Here is a 19,428-nt window from a genome sequence, read left to right on the forward strand (position 1 = left end):
AACATGGATAACAATATATACACGGGTAGAATTGTATATTGTGAAATTGTGTGGGGGGGGGGGGGGGGGGGGGGGGGGGGGTTCGGTCGGTACAGATTTGAGTGAGAATTAAATAAGCAATGGAAATACTGAGGCGGGCATCCATAACAAATGTTTTTATTTCAGCATAATAGTAAGAAGCCTCTCCTCCGATTTCTTTACGGTTTAAACTATTTGGATCACAAGGGTACATATTAGTTAGCCCATTTTACAATAATTATTGTAACAGTTTTAGGAAGTTACTTGAAAGCACTCTTTTTTTCTACACAAAATAAGCAATATCAATATTCTATTATTTCAACTGAGGACCATAACTTTGCATGCAAGACTAATAAAGAAAACAACTAACCTGTGATAGCTACCGTTAAACCATCATTTTCCTAATACCATGATCAATATAATTTACTACAAATACCAGGGACTTTGCATTAAAAAAAAAAATCATTTCTTTGTCAACCGTCTTCAAAAGAGCAACCTTAATGGGCTGTCCAATGCACTGATCCAAAATCTGTTCATCTTCTCAGAGGAGCAAAAGGCTTTGTCTAAAACAGAACACAGTTTGAAGGGAACAAAAAAATACCCATCACTCGGTTTGCGTTTTTCCCTCTCACTCCAGTGTTTACAATTTTAGAATAAAAAGGTACTTGCAACAAATCTCAAGAGCCACATTTGATCCGAGTGAAAAATCAAAACTTCAACGTGGAGAACAAGTGATTGAGACGTCAGGATTCTTTTGCATGGTCCTAGTAAAAACTAAACAGACAAGTAATGTATCGCTTTTTTTTTTTTTAAACAATTGTCACTATGTGCCCAGCCGCATGCTTTGTGTACAGCTGGAAGAGTACATAAGGATTCCTCAAAGCTGACCCTCCGTCAGCTGTTAACACAACAATGTGAATTCAACATGGTTCAATTATATTCAACATGGTGTGTTTCTGGCAAACAAAGGAAGGAATTAATACACACTCGGATTGCACCTATCTTACATTCAGTCAACCTCAAGAATGTCTTATGTACACAAAGCTCTTTGTCATGAATGAGCTCCCAATTCAAGGAGGGTCAAGTTTGAGAAATGAATGAGAAAGGAGCCTAGCAGCTAGGCTGCCTTCTCCGGTACACCCAAAAAAAATGCTCATTACAATATTGTTAACTATCACAATGATTATTTGCGTGTCTGCACTTTGTTAAGGCTACACCCAATGATATGACAAACACCGGTTAAAAACACACCAAGCACATATGATCTGCATTAAAAGGCAACGGTTAGTGCACAGCAGTGTTGGTTTGACCAGATGGGGTTTCCTTCAGTAAGAACCATCATGTGACTCGCCATCAAGGACAACAATGACATTTTGTGTCCCACTGGGGAGGGGGTCACCAACATTCTGTAACCACGTGATTTTAGAGGAAAAACATCCACTGTGACATAAAAGCGGCCTTGTCTCTGTAAATACATCTGATACAAAATAAAACCCCATTGAGGAAAAGGTTAAATGTTAGTTTCTTGTTTTGTTTTTTCCTTGTTTTTTTTTTGTTTTGTTTTGCTTTTTTAAAAGAAGATGATTCTCACACAAAGAGCCATTTCGCAATTTGAGGCCAGCGGACAATGGGGATTCAACACGTGGCTAAAATGGGATCACCCAGGTGCCCACATGTTACCTCCATGAAAGTCCTGGTTAACATTAACATCCACTTGCTGGCAAGATTGTAATTTACTCTTGACCAAAAAAAAAAAAAAAAACACTTAAATCTCACTTAAGTGTGAATGTATTAGCGATATTTACAGACAGTGTACCTCTGTCGTTAGAGGTAAAGAACACTGGTCAACCAGATGGCTTCATAATAGAGTCCCAATCAAGTTACTGTTGCCATGGCTACACCAACTAAAACACAGCTGCCACAGCAAACAGGAACTGGTTAGCACCAGCCGTATTTGGACTTAAATGACAAATCTTAAGAGACACACTGAAATGCTTTTTTCTCGCAACTACGCCTCTGTTTTCCAATTAGAAAAAAAATCTGCCGTCTTCACAGAGTAACAACAAATGTAGATGCACTGGATAAAAACAGATTAAGTACAAAACAGGATCACTCCTCATCACAGAAAAGTCTTGTCGTTAAGAAAAGATGAAGGTGGGGTGGGGCGGAGGGTTCAGTAAAAGAAAGGGAAAAAAATGTCCCGCAGTTATTAGTAATCCAAGACTGGAGCCGCGTCCTCAGTCTGCGCTAGGGCCACCCAGCACAGAGCGAGCGCCGAGCCCGTTGGCCGATCCCGCGACTGGCGGCCACGCGGGTGCGGCCAACATGGAATGTCAGACGGCCAGCCGACCCGTAGGGGGGTGCATGGGGCTCCAGGTCGGAGGTGCGGGTGGGGCTTCTTGGGCATATTGGCGCGGTTCACAACACGGTTGGTTCTCCACTTTTGCTACGCCTCGGCCCTGGCAGAGCCGACGATGCCGCAGCAGACGGTCTGTCCTTGAAAAATTCTTTGGGGGGGAAACAACAAGTGGACTTTGGTTAAGATTTTCTTTACACGTCATCCAATTTTAACACACACTTAACATTATTGGTAAATTCTCCATGGGTAGGTTGGTAATTGACTGACACAAAAGCAATGAAGTATTTAGCACGCGTTCCAATGTCAGACTTGGTTTATAAGTACCATATTTTCACGACTATAAGGCGCACCGCATTATAAGGCGCACCCCCAATGAATGACATTTTTTCCATATATAAGGCGCACTGCATTATAAGGCGCACTGTCTATTTTGGAGAAAATGTAAGACTTTTAAGTGCGCCTTATAGTCGTGAAAATACGGTATCTGGAAAATAACAACTTAACAGACATGTCAACTGATCTTTCAGCGGCATTTAAACAGCCTCTCTACATAAAAATGTCATTTGTATTTCAACAGCATAATAATTTCGACTCTTTAAAGTCGGACAGTGATTTCTGATGAATAAAATCAAACATATAGTGCCCACCTGCTGGCAGCGCTCACACTGGTAAGGTTTCTCGCCGCTGTGCACGCGCTTGTGTCTCTCCAAGTGGTATCGCTGGATAAACCTCATGTCACACATGTCACACGCAAATGGCTTCTCCCCTAGCAAAAAGCACACACAAGAGTCAATGCGTCAGTATTTGTGTTTTTTCCAAACTTAAATGTGTCAAACTGTCTTTGAGAACTACAATTTTGCAGCAATAGTAAGTAGGAAAAGCCTTATCTGTAACTTATGAGTTTTAGGATACTTTAAAAGCCTGGTCATCAACTCATTATGTGTAGATCAGAGTGGAGTTATCGTTGCCCAAATGTACACAAGATCTGGGCTGCGTGTGATGCTGGTTCAACATCCCATCAAAGTGGTGAGGCGCGTCGGGGGGCGGCGTGCGAGCGGCAGAGGAGGGAAGGGGCGCGGCAACGGAACGCATACCCGTGTGAGTGAGGCTGTGTCTCTCCAGGTGGTTACGCTGAATAAACCTCATGTCACACATGGAACAAGCATACGGCTTCACCCCTACACACACAGAGCAGCGTATTAGGCCTTGCCGCCACACACCACACAAAGTCAATACGTGCAACATCATCACCTCAGCCACTCATTCGTACACAAACACGCAGTGCAGAAATGTTCACATGCATACGATAAAAAAAAACTACACACATACAGCCGGCCGGAAGACAGAATAAGTCCAGCGCGCTGCCTTTTAACATTAGCAACGGCGTACGTTTATATATGTTCGGTTAGGACCTTCACTTTTATGCTTCCAAATTCACATTTCCGTTAAATAGACTCTTCAACTTGAGTGCGCACACAAGGGATTTTAACATCTGGATACAGGTTTCCAAGAAATGGAGTAGGGGATGGTAAGGGTTAGGATGGACTGGCCTTCTTTTGGAAGTGTTTTGGAAGAATTTGGCAAACGAAAATTTGATTTGAAAAGGGGAAAAAGAAGAGGGGGTGGTAGAGGCGCACACTCCATGGTTTTTATTTTTGTTTTTAGAAAATCCCACAAAGATAACTTGTCACGTTGCTACTTTTAAAGGCAAGAGGCCATGTTTGTGCAATTTTAGTCAAAATGATCCCTCCCTATGAGGAGTAGAGCCTGAAGATTTCTGACAGCATATCAGTAAAGATGACAATGGAAAATCTTATCTCATTTTCTGAACTGCTTTTTCCTCACTAGGTTTGCGGGGGTGCTGGAGCCGATCCCAGCTGACTTCGGGCCAGAGGCGGGGGGACACCCTGAATTTGTGGCTAGCCAATCGCAGGGCACAAGGAGACAAACAACCATTCACGCTCACATTCATACCTAGGGGCAATTTAGAGTGTCCAATCAGCCTAACATGCATGTTTTTGGAACGTGGGAGAAAACAGGAGTAACCAAGAAAACCCACACAGGCCCGGGGAGAACATGCAAACTCCACACAGGTGGACTGACCTGGATTTGAACCCAGGGTCCCCACTGTGAGGCCGACGCGCTAACCACTCAGCCGCCGGGCCGCCCGAGAATGGAAAATAAATAATAAAAAATGTCAAGGGACTTTTAAGTTTCCAACCAATCCATTTAAATTAATGTCCACTAGAGAGGGCCAACTTAGACTACAGGTTGCTATGTTGTATACTTTTTTTTTTTTTTTTAATTCACATACGAGCTACATAAGTGCATTTGCTTTCTTTCGGACCAGCTTGTGAAACAGTCCCGGATGAGACACTATGTGGAGGACTGCACTAATCCAAATTCCAGTTGCCCTTTGGTTGGGATCAACAATTGTGTGTTAAATGGTTAAGAAAATTTGACATTTTGTTAAGATTTTGGGGTCTATATATTTCTAGCAGTGTCTAAGCAATGTATTCACAAAAAATTCACGCCAGACACACTGAGTGACTAAAAAGATGAGAGGGGCAGGTGTATGGACCCATACCCGTATGAGTGAGGCTGTGTCTCGCCAGATGGTAGCGTTGAACAAACCTCATGTCACACATGGTGCAAGCAAAAGGTTTCACACCTAAACGCAAAGCATTAATACATTAATTTTCAAGACTTTTCATTTGGCTCCATTATCCATCGATCAGCAGAATTGTCATTGATGGGTTGTTAACCACTTTTCACTAGGTTGCAGGGGTGGGAATAAGTCATTGTTTTGCAAGTCACAACTAAGTCAAGTCTGTGGCCACAATTCCTCAGTTACACCCCATTTTTCTATTTATTCACAGAATAAACAAATTTTATTAAGGGCAATCAGAATTAGTAGTTTAAAAAAGTGCTATAAGTGCTATTAGCGCTGTACTGAAAAAAAAAAAAAAAATATATATATATATATATATATATATATATATATATATATATATATATATATATATATATATATATATATATATATATATATATATATATATGTGCATATTTTTTTTTGGGGGGGGGGGGGGGGGGGCTAAGTTATATTTCAGTCCTGAGTCATTGCTGTTAAAGTCCAAAGGGAGTTGTAAGCTTTTGTCAAATCGAGTCTACAGTCATCAAATTCATGACTAATGTCTGACTCGAGTCCAAGTCATATGACCCAAGTCCACACCTCTGCTTGGCTGAAACGCAATCCAATATTAAACTAAATAATGTTTGATCAATTTTGACTTCCACAGCTAACACAACATGAGCTGATGATGTCATACATGTTTGGAATTAATTCAATGTTTGCGATTTAAATATGTTGCAGAAAACGCTTAATGAGACAAGACCGATTGCCTTTAGAAAGTAGCGGCTCGCCTGGTCTAAATAACATTATCTATATTAACATTCAGTCGGTGTCATTTGTTTAGGTGGGCGGGTGCCTACCCAAATGAGTGAGGCTGTGTCTTGCCAGGTGATAACGCTGAAAAAACCTCTTGTCACACATGGTGCAAGCATAAGGTTTCACACCTAAATGCAAAGTGGCAGTGTTACATGACTGGCGCTCGATTTTCATCCTTTGCCAGAACATCCTGAAGGTATTGGTTATTAACCACACAAACGCCAATTCATGCAAAAGCGTATTTCATTCCGCCTCTTTCCAATGCATTTATCGGCTTTGCGGTGCTGCACTTTGCAACAATAGAATAAAGTGGCACATTTCTCATCAGTTTATTTCTGCTATATGCCAGTTAACAGAGATGCCAATCCTTCCGAATTCCCGGGATGCCCATGAGGCTGATATTGACACAACCACTGACATTGCAGAAATCTACCATTCTGATTCTGAATTTACGTGCACCCACATCACCTCATGCGAGCATGAACTTGTGACAAAAACGTGTGGTATAATAAATGTGTCTGGCCTTGTAACAGGGTGTCCCGATTTAACAATTGTGCACACTCACTTGTGGGGAGATAACACATAAGTAAAATAGAAAACGCATTATTTTGGAAAAAAGAGAATGTTTGCATCCGGAATGTCAGAAGTTGGGCTGCTTTCTCTCATCCGGGACATACTGGAAAATTGAGTGTTGGCATCGCTGAAGTAACAGTCCCACCCGAACTGTTGCATTGTGAAAACATACTACAGAGTATTATCCTAGGAGAGCAGCTCCATTTTCTCAGGAATGGTGGCATTAAACTGCAATTGTAACACGACTGTTTCACTAAAGTACCCAAATGCAATTTCAGCACATTTCAACTTGAATTTTAAAACTATTTCAAATGGGACTGTCTGTGAGAGAGGTTGATGGGCAATTAGATTTCAACAAGATTAGGGGTCAGGTACATTGACGCATACCAGTATGAGTGAGGCTGTGTCTGGCCAGGTGGTAGCGCTGAACAAACCTCATGTCACACATGGTGCAAGCAAAAGGTTTCACACCTAAATGCAGAGTATTACACGTATTACTTTCACACTTTGGTGTTCACAATCCAACAGTGATGAAATGTACTTCATAATTCAAAATTGATGGGTTGCAAACCAACATTTTCAGTAGCTATATCAATCTTGGTCAAAGATATGTATGCTTTTTTTTTGAATCACCAATTTGTATATAAAATGCTAGGAAGAATTCACAGAAATTAAAGTAATTGAGGCATCCATGACCAATGCTGCATGTGATGTCATGTAAAGTCCTATGTGACTCAAGTGTCATAGGCAAGGTGGGCGCATACCCATATGAGTGAGGCTGTGTCTCGCCAGGTGGTAGCGCTGAAAAAACCTCTTGTCGCATATGGTGCAAGCATAAGGTTTCACACCTAAATGCAAAGTAGCAACATTATCATACTTTGCTTGACTTTGCAGTTTATGATTTGTTGACATACCTAAGCTATTGGTTATTAACCACACATTTCCCAATTAATGCAGCAGGATTTCAGTGTCCTATCATTTCTGCCTATTTTTATTTTTTTTTAGTCAGAAAGAGTTTACTTTATGTAATTTCTAATTTTGGCTAGCACTGAAACCCATCTTCCCCACAATTTCCCCAACTACAGGAAAGTTATAGAAATTGACTGATCATGCTTGAAAAGCAAGCCATATCTCTAAAGCTAAAGGACATTATGTAAAAGGGTAGATAGAACATGCTCCCAGAACACTTTGACTTAAAAGAAAATGTAGATTTAATGCCTTCAAAAAGCCATCAACGTACTCAAGCTTTACATTTATCCTATCTCACATCCAAACAATTTGACCTCTGCTTGACACCATATTCCTGCTGTACAGCAGATATATAGTCTAAATTAAAATTGGTAAGATAGCTGGCAGAGAAAATGCAATTTAATGCAAATATAACTAATTAAATAACCTATTTGTGTTCCTTTGACATCCCGTAGTAGTTAACCTGCCTCTTCGAAATTGAATTGAACATTTTCGACGAGAGTTATAAGAAAGGGTACCCATAAGTAAAAACATATTTCCACGACAATAGCTGTCATGAAAACAAAATAATTCATCAAATGCTCTGTATCAGTTACAAATAAGTGATTTCCTTAAGTGAAGTGACAAATGGAAAGATGCACACAAAATGTACTGGCCACGGTGTACGGACCCATACCAGTATGAGTGAGGCTGTGTCTCGTCAGATGGTAACGCTGACAAAACTTCATGTCACACATGGTGCAAGCATAAGGTTTCACACCTAAATGCAGAGTATTAACAGCATTAATTGGTGCCTCTGCCACAAAGAAACAGGAAATCTTGATGTATGTCATCCGGGCTAAATTGATGTCTGTGGTTAATAACCAATGTCATACCCTAACATTAGTTACATGGGCTAATAAGTAAGCATGAGCTAAATACGTGCTTGTATACCGGAGACTATTTTCTGATCAACTTGCATTACTATACAAGTCAGTCATGTCATTGGTGCTAATGTACTAAATCTGCACCATAAGCAATGTGCTAGAACACAGAAATTTAACAGATGTTGCAGTGTTCTAACAGTGTGGCTGTCTTAGGATTGGCAGGCGCATACCCATATGAGTGAGGCTGTGTCTCGCCAGGTGGTAGCGCTGAAAAAACCTCTTGTCACACATGGTGCAAGCGTACGGCTTCACCCCTATGCACACAAAGTACCAGCTTTAGCAAGGAAAAGACATGAATCAACTGCCGAAAATGATCGATGCTCAACTTTACTAATTGTTTAGTAAAGTTCGGTTGCACTCATCAGCGCTTAGTTTTCTGCAGAGATTCCACAGGTGAGGAAGGTCATCTGCCATTCCAATTGAACATGACTTTTCCCTATAGTAACCATGATTGCTAATTCTCAAGTCACTCTTCAAATTTCAAAATGATAAAAGCAATAAAAATCATCTGGAGAAGAAAACAAACCAATCTGCAAACCTAGAACATGCAAATCCAAAGGAAGAATTGAGGTCCTAAATGGACACATTCCGCGAAGCACAGCTGTCAATAGCCAATAGGGGATTTCTTGATTTCCTTTTTTTTTTCTTCATTTTTTTTTTCGACGCTGATCGCAGGTTTGACAATTTTAGGCAGTTGGTAAACTATGCACAATATAACATCTGCATTGCAAAATTAATAAAATTTTAACACTGTATACAGCAGTAAAGGTATACCAACAAAGACTATTACAGCAATCTAATGACAAAACACTAGAAATGTTCTCATCAGTAATTCATTATCTACAAAAGTTATTTTGATGCCAAAAGGCAACTCCAGTATACATTTGAATGTGTGGGTGACATATTTAATATTTTTTTATGTAACCAAAATCAATTATTTTATATTCCTCACAATGATTAAATAGCAATTAAGATGGTGAAATACTTGTAGCAACCTTAGCTGATGTGAAAAATTATCAAAAACTAAAAGCCTATCTAGGAAACATTCTCTTCGGTAGTGGAACCCGGATTTACGAACACCACAATGCCCCAACTACTCAATTTAATAACCAAAGGAGATTACTTTTGTGTCCCATAGCAAATGTGTTTCATGCCAAATGGTGCAGCCATTCTCTGATTGCTTTTAGCTGCTCACTCTACTTTGCTCAGCAGACTACATACTACCACTACTTTATTTATCAAGTATTAGCATTTCAAAAGTTAACCAAAAAAAATCATTTGCATATCAAGTTGTTGTCAAGAGAAGACAATGATGAAGTACAGAATAAAAATGTAATGTAAAGTAACTGCTGGCTCAACAGACGTGCTAAATTTGAGGAGACCGCTTGTAAAGCACAACAAAAAATTATGTGTGCTGCAGTTGGCTTATTTTATTTTACATGCGTTACTGACCTATTTAGAATTGTACATTTTACTGTTTTATTGTTGATCATAATAGTTCTAAATGCATCAGAGGGACTTGTGACAGTGTTTGTGTGGGTGGTGGTGGGACATATTTTTTTTTAGAAAGCGGCTATTGAAGATTATTGAGAGATCATGTCTTGTTTGAAAATGTGTATTGAAAAGCCTTATATTGTCTTTAAAGTGTACAAAGATCTACTACACTGGGACTTTTGTCGAGTCTATAACACATTGTTCATTTTTTTTAATGGGAAAATTCAATATAGAAATGTTTCCATTTCCAAACCCCATTCCAGAACTATTTCAGTTCGTAAATTGGGGTTCCACTGTATTAGGCAAGATTCTTTGTTGCCGCAATAAAAAATTAAAAAATAATAAGTTAAGCATCATCCAAACTTCCTATTTTACATAAACAAAATAGGAAGGGAACTTACCTTTAGACTACTATACTATTTAAATTACACAGTTGAAATCAAACATTTTATGCCACATGGTGACAGTCACAATTCTAAAGCAACGGCATGACAAAGAGTGTGACCTATATCTCATTTAAAAAAAAAAAAAAACGACGTACCTGTATGGGTGAGACTGTGTCTTTCCAGTTGGTAACGTTGTATAAACCTCATGTCACACATGGTACAAGCATAGGGCTTCACTCCTGAATAAAATACAAATATGTTAGATGCATTTTAAAAAAATCAAGACATAAAAGTTAAAAGATAAGAAATTGGGTGATTTGTAAGAACATGCTATCTAATTGTATACTGTCGAGACATTACGCCAGATAAAACTGGCAGACATCATAAGTTTTATAACTCAATAAAATGAATGAGAGTTCAAGAAATATATACAGTATGTAGGAGCTACTTTAATAACGTTTCGTCTCAGTGCAGACAGTGGTCAATGGTCTAATATTGAAGATTGTGCAAATGCATCATTTCAATGGTCAAGCAGCCAAATACTTATTCAATTAAAGGAAATAGAAATTGACATACTGGAATTACAGACTACTGATGTCTGCCATCAAATCTTGTGTAATGTGCCCACCATTGATGTGTCCTATGATGTTCCATGATAATAAACATGCTATGGTAACATTACAGTTTCAGTTGCAAAGGGGGATATTTTTTGCAGTGGACAGTTTTCCAACAAAGCCTACAGTGTTAATAGACTTTCCATCAATTATATAATCATGTTATTTGTAGGAAATGGGACTCAAAAAAAATAAGTTACTCATGTTGTTGGTTGGCAATATTCAACGTTTTTAAAGTAAAGGGGGAACAAATGAGGCATACCGGTATGAGTGAGGCTGTGTCTTGCCAAATGGTAACGTTGGAAGAACCTCATGTCACACATGGAGCAAGCGTACGGCTTCACCCCTGAATGCATACAGTACCAAACTTTATTAAAGTGCTCCCGTCAACTAGAAATACATATGTATTGTTTACATGTATGACTTAATTTGGGGGAAAAACATGCTATGGATACAATCATATCTATCATGTTTCGAGTCACACACTTATTGATCTTGAGCAGCGCTTCCACTGCATGACACCTACACGGACAACATAAATAGTTAGAGAATTGGACAACGAATTGGAGTACTCCAAAGAATTGGAGTACAACAAGGCAGTGTCCAGGTGAAGTTAACCAATAGGGTATACTAAATTATCATGTCTTTTTCTTTTTTAAATGTATTCAAGTTGTGTTACAAGGGAGGGCAAATTTGCAGGGCTTTGTCACTTATGGTCTCGGTCACTAAACTTGGAAACCGAGCAGGTATGGGAACCTGGTTTTGACAGTAAAAAGAGGTTAATAGAGAGTATAACCGTGTAGGGATCGTGCAGTGGAAATGCCTTTGTGTCTCCGTGCTCTGACAGCTAGGGTGAGGCCTATACACTAAAACACTCCACTGTGTGATAACATGAGAGAAGTTAGGAATAAACATGTACCAGTATGTGTCAGAGTGTGTCTTGCCAGGTGGTATCTCTGGAAAAATCTCATGTCACACATGGAGCAAGCATATGGCTTCACCCCTGTACACACAGAGCAAAAATGTTTTGTAAAGAGAAAAACGCAACACCACAATCATCTCAACAGGACACGCCCTGTTATTATGTATCCAGACATGCCAAGGGCACTAGCATAAGTATATGACACTAGACGCATAGACCTATTGTTTTCTAGTCTTTCACAATACGGGTTAAGAAAGTTCTAACTTTAAACATGTTTATCTTTGGGATAAAGTCAGAATGTGGCAACTCCATGGAAGCAGCTCCCTGGAACAACAGTTTCATGTTATAAGTTGAATAGTAACCAGCAAGAAGATAAAAAGGCAAGAAAAGGCCAATGGAGGTAGTAATTCAAGCAATCAGGGAGGGTTAATGACTGTTGGGCCAGTATAAAGGTTTACCGGTGTGAGTGAGACTGTGTCTTGCCAAGTGGTAGCGTTGGAAAAATCTCATGTCACAAATGGAGCAAGCGTATGGCTTCACCCCTACACACAAAAAGTATGTCAGTATTAACTTGAAACAACAAATCAGAACCATCAACTCTTCCCTCACGGTGGCTCTCATACATTCAAAAATCCTTCCAGCAACTAATGCTTTGACGTGTGCAATGGTTAGGTAACTTGCCATCAGCCACATTAAAATGTGTGTGAAGATAGTTTTAGGGGAACAAATTGATAACGCAAAACAGCAGTACTAGAGCATTCAGCGGGGGAAAAGCTGACGTTTCATACTTTTACATGTACACGTATGCAAGATAGAATTGGATGAAAATTGTCTGTCAGAACATGTCTGGATACATCGTTATTTTCTTCCTAACATTTCTATATATGTATATATTTATGTGTGTTTTAAAGTAAGTTAATGGCAATATATCTTTACTCTGTCTTTGAAAGAGTGGAGGCACTTCTACAAAAATCTATTGGAGAAGCTAGTGTAAGCGGACGCATACCAGTATGAGTGAGGCTGTGTCTTGCCAGATGGTAACGTTGGAAGAACCTCATGTCACACATGGAGCAAGCGTACGGCTTCACCCCTATATACACAAAGTGACACATTAGCGACGACCTGACTTTGGGATTAAAAGGGACAATCATTAAACGCTTCCTTAGATCCAATTGTGTCTTCTGTTAAATGGAAGGATTTGTTGTGTGAAATCATGACACAAGAACAGCCACACGATGTGAGCCAAGCATGCGTGAACGACACAAACAAGTCAGCAGCAAGACAGCAAAGAAAGGTGGGATACAGCGATCACACTGGCTAGCGAAAGCAGACTCATTCGCACAACTAGTGACTAATGAATGACCTTTTCCACTGGGGAGAGTGTTGTTTATTTTTTTTGCTTAAGGCCAGGCTGCAAAGTGATGACCTGCCCTGACAGTTACGCTTGTCATTCAATTCCTGCTTCTAACGCACAACATTGAAAATAGACCTAAAAACCTTCATTAAAAATCCACCAGAGATAATTAGAACTTAACTACATGAGCTACAGTCGTTGTTGTGCATGTATATGAGGATAGACATCAAGAGACACCATGAAATTGCTTCAATAAAATGCTGGATGAAGGACAACACTGCAAACCAACTGTAACTTAATTCTAACAGGACATTACTTCAAACTGGCAGTGAAGGCTAAAAGCAAGTTGCTGCGTGAATATCACAGATGTAAATTCATCAATCTATCATTTTCCGTACCGCTTATCCCCACAAGGTTTTGGGATGTAGGAGGAAACCGGAGTACCCGGAGAAAATCCACGCATGCTCCACACAGGAAGGTCCGAACCTGGGATCGTACCCTTGATCTAAGAACTTCGAGGCCCAAGCGCTAACCAGTCAGTCAAATGGCTGCACGTGAATTAATTAATAAGAATTGTTGAAAATATTAAAATTCCATTTTACACGAAGCCATCGACAGATCACAAAAATATACAATGCAAAGAAACTAAACCCTCTCATCATGGCTCTGGAACAGATCTGGATATTTGACCAGGAACATTTTGATTCTGTCAGGATTTTTTTTTGTCCTGGCCAACACAAAACAGACAACAGCTCTCAAAAAAGGAGCAATTACTTTGCCATTGTCTTTTTCCGCTGTAGCACTTAAAGCACAACCTTCAACTCAAATGAAGTATATTCACACACCAACTTGCCCAGCCACACGAAATACTGATTTTGAAACATATTTCTCCGTCAATGGAAATTCCATTATTATATCAATGTAATATATCAACAATAGAAAAAAAACAATACTGTGGTAGCAACTCCCTTGTTAACATCATACAAGAATTTCCAGTATGAAGCCCATGTTATTGGAATGTCAATATTGCAGATTTGAAGACAGTTCTAAAGTACGTGTATGTTTCTGATACTGGTGTATAAGTGTGTGATAAAGGTATAGTCCAACTTCAAATGAGTTGCAAGGCAATGAGATGACAGCTCACGTGCTAATATAATGTGTTAAGATAGTATATAGAGGAAAATATTGGAAAAACTATATTCAAGTTTAGCTTGAATCTTGTGTATATAAAAGATTCCACAGGGTGTCCTTAACAGAGCAATTTGCAACAATTTTTTTTTCTCATGTATACTATCTTTCAAATTATCATTCTTCTGGTCAAGGGTTAGACAAAATCCGTGATCCAGATGGATTAGATATCGGCTAAGGCCCAGTGTTAGTACTTAAGGCTAGCCATTGCTTGTGATGGTGTGTACATGAAGCAATTGAGATTAGGATGAATTTTTATGAGATTATAAGAGCAATTTGCTATGCCAAATCATGGTTGGATTGAGAACTTTCCCCAAAGAATTTAAAATTCAAGAAAAAACATCCTAAAATGAGGTAGATTGTGGCTTGAAAACCCCAATAAATTAGTCTTTTTAAATATTAATATACAAGCAGATTTATTTTTATGTAAATTGATGCCACCACAAAGCACACCATCTTGATTTGTTGATATCAGTAGAGATATGGAGCTACAGGCTTCACTAACAGATGTCACGACGGCAACCAAGCATATTATCCATTAGTGGATTTCCGTTCAGTTGTTGTTCTGAATATGCATGTGGCGCAGTTGTAGTAGGCATAGGCAATACATATTTTCATGTTTTTGTTTTTTCTGATGTTATAACAGTGAAGAAAAACATTAACTGAAGCCAGATTTTGCAGGTAATATTTTAGCCACTCAAATGGTATCACACATTTTTCAGCACCCTCTTGTGAGGATAAGCGGTACGGAAAAAGAATGAATGAATAGGTGCTGTCATATACCTTCCGCCATAAGGCTTAGAACCGTTAGCATTGTGGATCTTTGGGTTTAGCCAAGTTTCCATGATCATCAAAACTGCATGTTTTGTGATTATTTTATGAAAGTGAATGTGTTTAAATTGTTGAAACTGTCTTCCAAAAAAAAGTTCTTCCCTGATATTCTTGTCAACGAACAAAAGGTTCCAAGTCTTTCAACCCTCTTTTGCATAAAAGACAAAATGAATCACTGCATGCAGTTCAAGCGTGGTTGCAAAAGAGTAAATCTTGTCTTCCTTAAAACGTTTGACTCAGTATCAAGAAACCATTGTGCATGATAACAAGTAGAATCCAAACATTTGGAATTGATGTGTAGTTTGTGCATTCTGTACAAGTCCAAATATTAAAAGCTGCACTGAAACAACTCATGACAATAAGCAAGGGTTTTCATTACTTGACATTGATGGACCACAATGAGACATCCTCTCTGGAGTAGGTTTACTTGATGCTGAGGAAATAGAACTTAAAAGACTTCAAATGCTGATAGAGAGAATTCACAAAATATCTGACTGATCAGATTTTTTTTTTTGCATGGTGGCTTTGTTGGAAATTACTGTCCACAGACAAAAGAAACTCTGAACACCCAACCATTATTTCAAGTGTCAGACTGAGAGGTAGTTTGGAGTGTATATGCAATATGGGTACGGTTAAAAGACGCATACCCGTGTGAATGAGGCTGTGTCTCTCCAGGTGGTAACGCTGAATAAACCTCATGTCACATACGGCACAAGCATACGGCTTCTCCCCTAAACCGAAGAGCACCAGTTTTAGTTCAAGCCCCCACAGTAACCACTAAAAACTGTGAGGCAAAACCTATTATACCAAACAGGCAATTTTAAGCCTGAACATTGCTATATCCAAACTATTTTAAATGTGCCATATTGAAAGCACTAAGATCAATAGCATAAAGCATACCTGTGTGAATGAGGATATGTCTTTTCAGGTGGTATCCGCTCCTAAATGCTCCGTAGCAGTGATCACAAATAAAGTTTTTCTGCACTTTGGAAGATGGACCATTCTCATCTCCACCTGTCCCCTGAGGAGGACAATAATAAATAGTCATTTAGCAACACTCCTTGTGCACCAGTCGTAAACTAATATGTTTGTTTCCATACCTTTCCCCGACAATCTCGTCAATGAAAAGTAAAACAAAGTCATACATATATAAATATCCTACAGTCGAGGTGTACTTTTGGAACTTTTTCAGGATAGGGAAGAAATTTACATTCCCTTCCAAACGGCCATGGTGCTGCTCCCCATACTATCCACACAACTGCTGTTATTGTGCAGTGCTCTGCCGCACTCCCCTCCCCCCGCTTTCCTCTCCAGAGGCCTCCACCCCCTCCATGTCTTCCTTACACTCCTCCCCCCACCCCCACACACACAAACAAATGTGCAGACTAGGGAGAGCCCCAAGAGGGGGAGCGCGCCGAGACCGTTCCCTGTTTTGCAATCACAGTCACTGACCTTCCCTCCCCTCCCCTCTTGTTCTCTCACTTTACAGGGCGCCACTGATTTCCTGTTCTTTTTTTTCTGCTGCAGGTCTTCATTGGTCCTCATGTCCTTCTCGTCCAGCAGGCGCGGCGCTTGGAATTCACCCTCCTTCCGTATCAGCTAAAATAAAGCACACAGAATGGAGAATGACTTCAAATTTTGCTGAGTTTCTTTATCTTTTTTTTTTTAAACCCCTTTACATTTCCTACATGTATCATTCACAAATCCAGTACTGAAAATGTGCAGAATTTGCCCGGTTTGAACAAACGGTCCAAACTTTTCCAATATTTAAAATGTGTCATCTAAAGAAAGCAATGCAACCCGTATTTTTCCAGTGATTTATCCTAACCAGAGGTGGACAGCTCATGCCAGAGGGGAGGATCATGTGACTCTGGGGACCACGGTCAGATCCGTCTCTCTGTGGCGGTGCGTGTCCGAGTGGGGCCATCATCTTTTTGGGTGGAGCTGCCATGGTGCTAGCCTGCATCAAGGCCATGCTGGAGAGCACCGCTTCACAGCCAAGCAGACCGGCCTGGGAAGTTACACATTTAGGATTAAGCGTCAGGCGGCCTTGCAGCTAACTGCACAGCATTGATCAACGACCACATCCTGAGTGACATAAGAGTGATCATCAAAAGTGACTTGCAACCACTTTGGTGTTATAAAACACAAACCCATTTCATATGGTCGCGGACTGAGCTGCTGGGCAGATGTGACATTGCTGTTGTAACGGTGTGTGTGAGCGCAGGGACAGGGGTGGGGACAAGGTCATCCAGAGAGCCGTCAGTCAGGATGGTCAGGCTGGTGGGAAGCCACACCCACCTCACTCATCTAGCATTCAAACTGAAGAAGAGGAGGATGTGGATGAAATAGACAACACGTGGAATAAGAACAGCATCATTTATTGTCTTTATAACTACGTGTTCCCTATGGCTCACGTTTATTCAAGTACTGGCTCGTGGTATGATACATGTATCATTTTTATAATCAAAATTGACACAATTAAGCCATATTGCAGTATAATGGGGCTCTTATTGGCTACAAGGATCTTAGATCAAATGTGATGACATGGTAAATAATCTATACTCCTAATCAATAATCAATACAGAAATATATGGAAATAACCGACAACATAAATATAATGGAACGTGTTGACGGAGTATTGTGATATGGATTCATATGAGAAAAATACTTTTAGTCCACCACAATGTTGTAAAAATGATAAACAATTGCATTTCATTGGTCTTTTCCCGTGTCTTTTATTTTGTTGGCTGAAACAATGGTCAAAAATATGAAACGTAGTGAAGTACGAGTGGTTATAAATTAATTCTCAGATTTGACTAAAATCTAAACAGGATATTTGCAAAACGTTCCATAATAATGGGGGTCCAGAATTGCTACTAATTATTTTACTTGGCTTAATGCATATAGTTGATAAATGGTTGAGATCAAGAACAATGGTCGCAACCAAAGTTAAACATATACCAACTACATTGTAAGTATTTGCATGCTACATTTAGCTTGCTTAGCTAACCTTCTCACCACTTGTTACTGTGTAATAAAACGAACATCACTACTTTTGAAGACAAAATGATAGATTTTGGACCGTGTTATGGGTAAAATTGACCCTTAGTACATTTTATTCAGGAAAAATGTAAATATAATTTCTACATTTTGCAGGGCACGGCCTTCGCGCTCCAACCAAACCTGACGCTGGTTTAGCGGAGGTTGAACGGGCCACTTCAATCTTACAAATCGCATGCTATTTTCCGTCACTTCATCTTTTTTTTACACGTACAAGCCCGACGAAAGTATTCGCCGAGAAGAGAGATTGAAACGAATGTGTTTTCTCCGTGAATGTTGAAGACAAAGCGCAAGGCGCTCGAGACTAGATGGGGGCGATAACGACGCTCATAATGGCCGTCGTGCAGACTCCCCCTTTCGACGAACAAGCTAACGTTAGCCACCCGAGCTAAAACATCGAGTAAATGTCTCTCATCCAGTCTGGCCCTTAGGAGGGCGTCTAGAGCGGAACAGAAAAATGAAATGCAAAAACCCAGCGAGTGCAGAAAAGGCAAATCAAAGCGTGATCGGTTACCTTGCAGCTTATTTCGGCCGACGATTTTCCAAGAGCGTCTAGTTTACAAACACAGGAAACGCCACAGGATGTAAGGACCCACTCCCCCACGCAGCAGCAACAGCATAGCCCGAGCCTCCTCGAGCCAAGAGATCATCTTCTTCAATCACCCAGTGGCCTCAACGAGCTCCTATACGTTTTTTGGAAGCATTTAGACAGTCGATCGCGGCATTGACTCTGCGTTTTGATTCTAATGGTGCGGTTGTTGTTGTTGTTTTTTTTCGTGGGAGTAGCCCTCGCGCAATTTACTGCGGACAGAGGTGCGATCATACACTGAGAGAAGCAGATGGAGGAAGGGAAGAAGGGGAGGAGAGTAGTACTCCGCTGTTGTCAGGCCATTCTCACGTCCTACGTCACACCTAATATTTCTCACCCCAGAAAAAATATATAACTCGACTATTGTCGAACGACTACACTTTACCGTGAGTGTCGCCACAGTGAATCATCTTATTCCACTTCAGCGTGTTTTTTTCTTCATCCTCTGCGACACCAGCTACTTTCGTGCCTTCCCTCACTACTACATTCATGTATCTTCTCCTAGGTCGACTTTTAGCCCCCTTTCCTAGTAGTTTCACCCTCAATGTCATTCTAGTCCAGTAGTGCAAAACAAGTTACACACAGTTTTGCTGTGGCAAAGAGCCACCTTCATTTTGGCTAGGAGCCACATGCAGCTCGAGAGCCACACCTGTCCCCATCCAAAAATCTGATCTCTGAAGTGCTAATCCTC

At 40.1% G+C, this 19,428-nt stretch overlaps 1 protein-coding gene across 41 annotated transcripts; it reads right to left on the minus strand.

Annotated features, from left to right (window-relative positions):
- Positions 1-140: 140 nt before the first annotated feature.
- znf740a (zinc finger protein 740a) lies at positions 141-19,192 on the minus strand. Of its 41 annotated transcripts, none has more exons than XM_077725664.1 (20): positions 18,663-19,158; positions 17,239-17,407; positions 16,914-17,096; positions 16,538-16,684; positions 15,986-16,106; positions 15,733-15,816; positions 12,719-12,802; positions 12,171-12,254; positions 11,710-11,793; positions 11,053-11,136; positions 10,332-10,415; positions 8,467-8,550; positions 8,047-8,130; positions 7,166-7,249; positions 6,789-6,872; positions 5,873-5,956; positions 4,965-5,048; positions 3,472-3,555; positions 3,025-3,143; positions 141-2,525 (listed from the first exon to the last, which is right to left on the minus strand). In XM_077725664.1, exons 2-20 carry the CDS (start codon positions 17,281-17,283, stop codon positions 2,352-2,354), a joined length of 1,881 nt encoding a protein of 626 aa, XP_077581790.1. In that variant the 5' UTR covers positions 17,284-17,407; positions 18,663-19,158; the 3' UTR covers positions 141-2,351. The 41 variants fall into 41 exon arrangements, with proteins under 41 accessions (XP_077581790.1, XP_077581791.1, XP_077581802.1 ...); XM_077725665.1 differs by having other exon boundaries at positions 16,568-16,684; positions 18,663-19,146; XM_077725676.1 differs by lacking the exon at positions 15,733-15,816 and having other exon boundaries at positions 18,663-19,189.
- Positions 19,193-19,428: the final 236 nt, after the last annotated feature.

The sequence above is a fragment of the Stigmatopora nigra genome, chromosome 10 (assembly GCF_051989575.1).
Source record: "Stigmatopora nigra isolate UIUO_SnigA chromosome 10, RoL_Snig_1.1, whole genome shotgun sequence".
Lineage (NCBI taxonomy): Eukaryota > Metazoa > Chordata > Actinopteri > Syngnathiformes > Syngnathidae > Stigmatopora > Stigmatopora nigra.

Bases quoted from the DNA above. Each gene is read 5' to 3' on its own strand.
- znf740a (XM_077725664.1), bottom strand. From the start codon at position 17,283: ATGTCACATCTGCCCAGCAGCTCAGTCCGCGACCATATGAAATGG. The intron at 15,817-15,985 runs GTATGCTTTATG...TCTTCGGTTTAG, and splicing joins ACATATCCTCATTCACACAG to GGGAGAAGCCGTATGCTTGT. The intron at 6,873-7,165 runs GTATGCGCCCAC...CTCTGCATTTAG, and splicing joins ACACAGCCTCACTCATATGG to GTGTGAAACCTTTTGCTTGC.